This window comes from Myotis davidii, unplaced genomic scaffold, assembly GCF_000327345.1.
Source record: "Myotis davidii unplaced genomic scaffold, ASM32734v1 scaffold268, whole genome shotgun sequence".
Lineage (NCBI taxonomy): Eukaryota > Metazoa > Chordata > Mammalia > Chiroptera > Vespertilionidae > Myotis > Myotis davidii.
The window spans coordinates 550298-559707 of NW_006383015.1; the positions used below are offsets into that span (position 1 = coordinate 550298).

Below are 9410 nucleotides of genomic sequence, written 5' to 3' on the forward strand. Positions count from 1 at the left end.
TATCTACAACTCAACTGAGTCATGCGATCATGGGTTTGTTAACAATCTATTCAGATGAAATATATTTTCCCCGAATGTACTATTGGCAGTTGTAAATTACCCAAACTGGGTAGATTTAAAAATCTTTTCTTTAATCCTCACTTGAGGATATATTCATGGATTTTAGAAAGAGGAAGGACGAGAGAGAGAGAGAGAGAGAGAGAGAGAGAGAGAGAGAGAGAGAGAGAGAGAAACATTAATGTGAGAGAGAAACATCAGTCAGTTGCCTCCCTTGGGTATTGAACCTGCAACCCAGGTATATGCCACAACCTTTTGGTGTACAACATGATGCTCCAACCAGCTGAGCCACCTGACCAAGGCCAAACTAGATAGATTTTTGAAAACTTGATTAGTTTTAAAATTTGTATTTACATGTAAAGTAATTTTCACATTGGACTGAACCTTTTAGTTGAAATAAGCCAGGGTCACTTCCATTGTTTTGAGGGTCTGTGAATATTAATAAATACTAAATAGAGATTAAAAATGAAAATAAAATTAATGCAAAACATATATATATATACACACACACACATATATTCTAGTATATCCATAGCACACCCAAATTGATTGACCTGGATTTCAGACACACAATTAATGTCATGTAATGAATGATTTCCTCATTCAGTTCCTTCGGTTTTAGTTACTAAGATGAGAACCTGTCAATTTATAAAATAGATAAACTGAAGAAGAACTTTTTATTTTTGTTTCTTTGTCTTCAAGTTAAACATTTTGTGGTGGATGAAGAATGGGTGGGAGTATGAGTAGGTTATAAGACCTTTAACGGTGGGATAGAACGAAAAAGTTTCAGGAACGTGAATATTTGTTCTTGTGATTCAACAGGCGACCTGGAGGTTTTGTCAGTCTGCACACCACCAGCACCCTCCCTTCCACCCCTGCTACAACCCCTGTAAAGAAAAAGAGGTACGGTGAGCTCCTTGTGTCAGCCTCTTGCCAATATTCCCTCAAGGATTCTTCTTTAATAATTACTGAACCGAATCACCTACCAAGGCCCCAGGCAGCATTCAGAAGTTGCTCTGCCCTTCCTCCTCACCCCGTCCCCTTCCCAGGGATCCCATGCTTGGTGAATTCTGTTGTCCTCAGACTTCAGTCCACGCCGCCCCCCCCTCCCCCAATCTCCTTTTCAAACCTGTGATCTTTTCTCCAGTTCCCTTAGGGCCTTGAATATCTAGGTGTTGTTTTTGACAATAGAGCCTAGATATTCAGGTAACACAGTTTAATAAAATCCTATACAGTGAATGTCTTACCCTGAAATAATGACCAGTGTGGCCATAGGTGGCCATGTTACTGAGACCAGCTTGCTTGGCGGTGCCTCCTCTGTAAAAGTCTTTCTTTTACTTTCTTTTCTCTCTTTTGGTTTTTGTTTTGCTTTATTTTGTTTTAATTTTGACCTCATGACATAGATGTCTACTTAAGGGTGTTTTGGAGAGGGCGGTGAAGGAAACATACAGGGCATTGAGAGGAAAAACTGACACCTGATTGGTTGTTTCTTGCCGACCCTTCAGTGACCCTGTACTGAAAACCTTCAATGTCCATGTGTGGTACTGGAGCCTCCCCTGTGATTTTTTTTAAACCTTCAACTTGTTTTTGCAGCAGAATTTATTTATTTATTATAGTTGACATCCAATATTATATTAATTTTGAGTATACAGTATAGTGTTTTGATATTTATATACCTTACAAAGTGATCACCACAATAAGTCTAGTACCCACCTGGCACCTACATAGTTATTACAATATTGTTGACTATACTCTGTGTGCTATACTTTACAACCATGTGATTAATTTTACAACTGGCAGCTTGAACTTCTGAATCTCCTTCACCTTTCACTCATACTCCCCACCCCCTTCCCACCTGACAACCATCACTTTGCACTCTGTATCTATGTGTTTGTTTTTGTGTTGTTTTGTTTGATCGTTTATTTTGCTTTTTAAAAGATTCCACACATAAGTGAAATCATATGGTACTTGTCTTTCTCTGCCTGACTTATCTCACTTAGCACAATACCCTCTGGGTCTACCCATGTTGTTGCAAATGGAAAAATTTCATTCTTTTTATGGCTGAGTAATATTCCATTATACATATGTACATCTTTACCCATTCATCTACAATGGACAGCTAGCTTGCTTCCATATGTTGGCTATTGCAAATAATGGTGCAATGAATATAGGGGTGCATATATATTTTTGAACTAGTGTTTCCAACTTCTTCCTATAAGTACTCAGAGGTGGGTTTGGTGGGTCATATGATAGTAATATTTTTAATATTTTGAGGGATCTCCATATTGTTTTCAATGGTGGCTATACCGTTTTACACGTCCACCAACGGTGCACAAGGGAGCATCTTGGGAAGGGCCCTGGTGCAGGCAGAGGCCAGCCACCATTTGTGTGGGTTTGGGGGCTGCTTGGTAGGAGCTTTAGTGCAAGCTGAGGACAGCTGTCACTTGTGTGGAGCTTGAGGGTGTTTGGAAGAAACTGCGGGGTGAGCAGAGGCTGGCTGCTGCTTGTGTAGAGGGTCTGAAGCCTCAGGAAGAGGTTCTGTCTGGACAGGGCCAGATCCCAGGGAATTATTAGAATTGGGAAAATAGTGTTATCCAGGTTACTGGAGAGTGCAGATTTTACACCCACCTGTGCAGGGACAGCTAGGTAGGAGGAGAGCTCGGCAAAGAAACAATGGAACCTGCCAACCCTTCTGTCCCTTGAGAGAGTTGACAACAATCCTTGCCCTTGCCCTAAAGGTATTCAATTTAATTCTTCCCCTGCATGACCCAGGCAATTTTGGAATTGCTGCCTCTGTGCTAGAGCTTGGAGCTAGTGAGTTTGTGTGCGTACCCTTTAAGGCCAGTATCTCAGTCTCCCACAGACCTTTTCCTCTCTCAGGTATAGTTCTTGCCAGATGGTATGGGGACTTCGTTTCCCAGCACAGGTGCTCCCAGCTGAAAATCCCGGTGTGGGGGTCAGACTCATTGCTCCTTCAAAGCCGAGATATCCCTCTGGTTTATTAACTGTGGGTGTGGGACCTGCCGGGACCTTGTTTCTTCCCCTCTTACCTGTCTTGATGTAGCTTCTTCTTTATATCCTTCGTTATAGGATTCTGTTAGGTAATCTTCAGGTGGTTCTCAGTGAAGGTTGTTCTATAATTTAGTTGTAATTTTGATGTGTTTGTGGGAGGAGGCGAAATCAGAGTTTACCCATTCTGCCACCCTGACTCTGCCTCGTGCTTCAGGAATTTAAAGCCAACTCGCTGTCCTCGTACCCAAGCCCTCTCTGCCTTAGTTTCTGTCACTCTTCTCTGAACATCTTCATCTTTGGTTTATATCTTATCTTAGTCTACTTGACAGAGCCCTTAGTTATCTCTACCAACTAAAATTATGCCCTAGTAATGGGAAAACTCTTTCTAATTGGGTACACATGTATTTGTATATAAGCATATACAGGGCATCCCCAAAATGTATACACATTTTGAATAATTATAAAGGCAGTATTTATTAAAATACATTTCATTTTCAAAATGTAATAGAATTTACAGACATTGAATGTATACATTTTTTGGGGGGATAATATATATATATATATATATAATTGAAGTTAGCATTGTTGTGGTGTTCATTTATGTTTTCAACTTTCTTACTTGTCAGAATTTTCTATCACAGTTTTTTAAAGCCATGTTTTGAATAGAGCACAACATTGCTATTATTTTTATTATGAAATGCAGAAAATAGAAAATGAGGTATTTTTATGGGCCAACTATTTAGATTTTTAAAATGTTATTATTTTTCAGATTTCCTTCAGCTCTCTTTTTAAAAAAATTTCCACATTGTTAGTGTTAAAAGACACGGGGAAGGAATTTACATAGGGAAGCAGATAGCCTTGTGTGGAGGATGGTTGGTTTCTTTGTTGTTTTATTTTTTTAAATTGTTGACAGTATTAGAGATGTCCCCCATTTCCCCCTCCCCCCTGTCTTGCCCCCCTTCACTGAACCCCTGCCCCATCCCAGGCCTCCACTGCGCTAGTGTCTGTGCCATGAGCTGTGCATATGTGTATATATGCTCCTTGGTTAATCTCTCTCCCACCCTCACCCTCGTTCCCCTTCCCTCCTCCTCACTGAGATCTAGGACAGTTACTTTCTACTGCATTTACGAAATAGCCGTTATTTTATTTCTGGGGCCTTGTAGAAGTCATCTTGTTGCCTTTGTTTAATCTAATTATTTTCAGCTTTTCCTGTAGAGATGTGTGTGTGTGGTGTGGGGAGGGGAATCAGGCCTTTCAAGCACAGTGTTGATAACCAATGTCATTTCTTAACAGACAGTCCTGGTTTCCACCGCCCCCTCCAGGATATAATGCCTCTCCAAGCACAGGAGCAAGCAGAAGGTAAGGGAGAGGTGCCAAATGTAGTTTCTGTGTAACTTGATGGGAAAAGTGTTAGATATTGACAATGTATAATTGTGAATGTGGCGATTTTGTGAACTCTGAGTGCTGAACAAGACAGTGCCTAGGGGAGTGCACCCCTGGTAGGAAATCTGACAAACTGTTAGGAGTAGTAAGTAGCTGTATTTGTTTGCTAAGGGCTGCCATAACAATGTACTACAAATGGGGTGGCTTAACAAAAATGTATTGTTTCATAGTTCTGGAGGCTAGAAGTCCGAGGTCAAAGTGCCAGCAGGGTTGGTTCCTTCTAAGGGCCATGAGAGAGGATCTGTTCCATGCCCTTCCCTAGCTTCTGGTGGTTTCCTGACAGCCTTTGCCATTCCCTAATTTGTATAACCATCATCCTGATCTCTGCTTCATTTTCACATGGTGTCCGCCCTGTGTGCCTGTTCGTGTCCAAATTTCCCTTCCTTATAAGGACACCAGTCATATCAGATATGGGGCCCATTCTGCTCCAGGATGACCTAATCCTAACTTAGCTAATTACATCTACCATGAGCCTGTTTCCCAATAAGGGCACTTTCTCAGCCACTGTGCGTTAGGGCTTCGACATACCGATTTAACCGGTAAGAGTGGCAGAGGAGAGAACAGAGTCCAGCACCAGGCAGGGCTCCCATATGGGCTCCTGGTGCACGGCAGCTTCTAGTCTGTGGTGAGCCCAGTCAACTGCATGGGGGTATATGTGGCAACTTCTCTGCAAACTCTAAGTAATAGATGGGTGTTTTCTATTTTTATTTTTTGTTTGTTGAGAGCAATAATTAAACTAAATTATAGACCATGTTGGGGACACCTTGTTCTACCATTTCCAAACAGGAACGCCAGCAACAATTTAAATTAATAAGTATTGAGTAAGTGATTACTGTGCACAGATATGGTTCTAGGATCTTGGGGTGTATCAGCAAACAAAACATGGAGTCTACACTCTGGCCTTCAGAGAAGCAGGCACAAGTGTGGATCACTCCTATAACCTGTGCCATCACTAACATGTGAAGAAAAACAGGTCTCCTATTTGGTTTTGCTTTAGGGTGTCCAAAAATGTTTTCATGTCTTCAACCCCTGGAATATCTTTACCAAGTATTTCCGTGTTTCAGTGGGACTTATTTCCCCCATTCAACAATTAGGAAAGAGAGTTATTAAATGATGGGCTTGTTTAATATTGGATTGTTTTATTTCTTAAAATTTTCATCTGCTGTGCAGGCTTTTAATCTCTCTTTTATTTCCAAATAATAGAAATATTTGAAAAGAAGTGTCCTTTGTTGTAATTCAGGTTACATCTATATGGACATAAGCATTAGTCCATGAATAGACACAAAGAGCTCAAGGTGCTTTTCTCACACCTGTTGTTGCATCTCTCTCTATATGTACATATGTGTGTGTGTATTCCGTTATTTATTTATATCTGTTATATTTATATATAACATTAGCGAACATGCTGAATAATCACAACTTGGAATTATAGCCACCTTCTGTTAAAATGGCGTGTTTTTTGAAACCTACTCATTTGTAGGTGACTTCCAATTATATGAACTGTCAAGTATGGATTCTATTTCTAGTTTAAAACCTTCTTTCCCCTCCAGCTGTGTTTAGATATTTCTCTATGAGTGATACTTGGCTACCTAAGTGGGAACATTTTTAACCAGGAGTTTTAGTAGCTGCTATTACTGCCTGAGTATTATAAAATCCATCTAGTTTTGTCTTGATAGAGAATAACTGGCACTTAGAAATATATATTACTTATTTCCAAAATAACTTAGTACATTTATCTTCTATTTAGTATTCCAATATTAATGTACATTATAATAATAATAAGCAACTGGTTATATAACTATGTAGAAATGTGGAAGGATTATTCATGAGTTAACATCTCATGTTCTCAGTGCCCATTGAGCTGTGGATCTATGCACAGAACTGACAGATCTTGGCTACGTGCCCTTACAGTGAATGCATTGCTGAATGTGATCTACATGGGAGATAAAGTGCTCCTATTTCTGATTCCTGGCTCAGATCCACAGCACCAGAACTAAGGAAAAGAGAAGATTATTGGACTAGGTTGATCAGTTTAGATATTCATTCCTTTTATCGAGCACAGATTATTAATATAATGGCTAAACTGAAAGACTTCTCTGTGAGGATCAGAGCTAATGCCACGCCAAGCTTTCGGGGGAAGAAGAGAGTAATAGCGGCATAGCGATGCCTTTTATTTCTAAAGTGCTTTTCTTTGGGAGAGCTCAAAGTAAAGCTTCTGTTTCTCACCTTTAGTGCCAGGCCTGAGAATAGCCTTTTTAGTGAAAGCTGAAAAATAGAAGCAATTATTAAATGATGAAAGAAAGCAGAAGCTTCAAAAAGAGACCTTTGTTCTCAGAAAAGCCCAAAGAAAATGAAAATAGGTCAAACACAGATTTAAAATGTGTTTTTTCTAAATTCTCTCCCAAGGATAAGTGTTTTTTTAAAGCTGATTTTAAAGAGAGAGTGAAAGAAAGGGAGGGAGGGAGAGAGAGAGAAAGAGAGGGAGAGAAGAGAGACATTGCTTGGTTGCCTCCCATACATGCCATGACTGAGGATCAAACCCACAACCTAGGTATGTGCCTTGACTGGGATTCGAACCTGAAACCTTTTGGTGTATGGGATGCTCCAACCAACTGCGCCACCTGACCGGAGCAAAAATATGATTTTTAATAGTAGCTAATAGTTCAATGTTAACCTTATTTTCTTTCATCCTTCACTTATATACTGGTTTCCTTCCTTTTCTCTCCCCTCCCATCTTCTGCAAAGGAATTTTACCTTAATACTGACACTCTCACTGTCTTTTCTGGTCTTCATTTTGTGAACTTTCATTTTTTTCCATCACATGATCTTTATCAGAGATTTCATTTCTCCCACAAGCACATTTGAAAAAAGACCATCATACTCTGCAATCATTATAGGAATGAGTATTTGTACCGAACTTTTTGTTGTTGTTGTGTATCCTCAACCGATGATATTTTTTTTCATTGATTCTTAGAGAGTGTGGATGTGAGAGCAAGGGGAGAGAGAGAGAGAGAGAAACATCAAAGTGAGAGAGACACATGGGTTGGTTGCCTCCTGTACATGCTCACCATAGTAGGGGATGGAGCCTCCAACCCAAGTATGGGCCCTTGACCAGGGATGGAACCTTGAAGCCTTCTGTGCGCAGGCCAATGATCTAACCACTGAGCAACTGGCCAAGGCACTGAACTTTTCAACCCTTGACCTTTCTGTGGCCTTTGAAACCATGGTCCACTCCATCCCTCCTTTGTTCCTTTCTTGACTAATATAGTGTGGAACCATCAAATTTAGTTGTTTTTAGATTAAAAACTTCTGTTGGCATTGTGTTTGGATTCAAATCTATCACAGGCATGATGTAAACTGTGTCTAAAAGGTCTCAAGCCTCTTTTTTTTATCAACAGAAGAAAATATAAGTTATATTTATATGTTTACCTATACCTATGACTATATAAGTATGTATTTATGTCTGATTTATTTTTACATCTACAACTATAACTATATCTACATGTAATTCTATATATTCAATTAATATAAGGCTGGTGAAGTCAACTAGAGCTTAAATGATAAAATTTAATCTTCTAAAATAGCCATAAATCATAGCCAAAGAAAAAAGCAATTTCCTAAAATAAGTATCACTTTATGTATGATATACATTAGTTTTCCAATGCAAGGGTTAAGAGCTGTGTGATCAAATAAAATTCTGGAGATAAGAATTAAATATCTTTGAAAGCTTCTTGCCCCCTTCTTGATAAAACAAGATTAAAGAGATAAGTTGTAATTCATGTCGGTGAGACATAGCATGTAAAGTTTGGAACTTAAATGAAACCTCTTTTAGCTGATTTCTAGGGTAGCTCCTTGGTCATCAGGAGATAAGTGTTCTCTGACCTCCTCTTCCTTCTCTTGCTGAGAAGGGAAACAATCAGCATAGTGTTTCGAATGACCAACCTATGTCAACACTATTGTTTTCCCTGAAATCTTCTACCCAAGGCCATCAGAACCTGTAATATTTTTTTTCATTTTAATGAAGACTGAAACAAGATGTTAGCTGTTCTTCATTACATTCATCCGTCTCTCTTCCTATCTCTCTGATCAAACCCCTGCTTCACAGTTTTTCTCCCTTTTCCACGTTCAAATCCCTTTCATCTTAAAATAGTGTTTCCTAAAATTGAATAAAAAAAAGTTAAAAACCCACAAAGTTCTCAGAATTGTTAATGATACTTTCCATCTCCATTTTCTGATTCCTACCACGATTAGTTCATGGAAATCTCTCTCCCAGTTCATTAGTGATCTTGCTGATAAATTCTTTTTGACCTCTCAGTCCCTATGACTCCTTGACCTTTCAAAAGGCACCACTGGCCATTCCTGAAGTCTTTCTCCTTGTTTTTTTTTTTTTTGTTTGTTTGTTTTTTGTTTTTAGAAATATCTCCACACACTCTTGGGTTTTATTTCTCTAGCCATTCTTTCTCAGGCTCCTTTACTACCTCATCATCCTCTGCCAAGCATGACATGTTGATGTTCCTAAAGGCTCAAAGTTGTTCTTCTCTTCTGAGTCTGTGCCCCGCCCTTCTATAGCATCTTCCATGCCCAGGGCTGTAATGGCCATTTGTTTGCTCTCAACTCCATCATTTATATCCATTTCACACCTATCTGAGTTACCTTGGGTGACCAACGGCCTACTTGACACCTTCATTTCAATATCTGAAAAGCACTGCACACTCAACATGTTCAGAATGAAATTGACAATTCTCCACACCAACCCGGTTCTCTGTGTCAGCCAGGCAATGCCACTGAAAATTTGAAGTTATTTTTTACACCCTTCCGTTCTTAACCCCAATGTTCAATCCACCAGCAAGTCCTGTCGTTTGGCTTCTGAGTGCCTCTTGAATCTATATACCTCTTTC

The 9410-nt window shown here is 39.5% G+C and overlaps 1 protein-coding gene across 1 annotated transcript in view; it reads left to right on the forward strand.

Moving 5' to 3' along the window:
• Positions 1-9410, forward strand: part of SCEL (sciellin) — a 50307-nt gene that overhangs the window by 6110 nt on the left and 34787 nt on the right. The window contains exons 4-5 of the mRNA XM_015558123.1: positions 880-960; positions 4363-4428. Coding sequence (XP_015413609.1) covers positions 880-960; positions 4363-4428 — 147 coding nt within the window. The remainder of the gene's footprint in view (positions 1-879; positions 961-4362; positions 4429-9410) is intronic.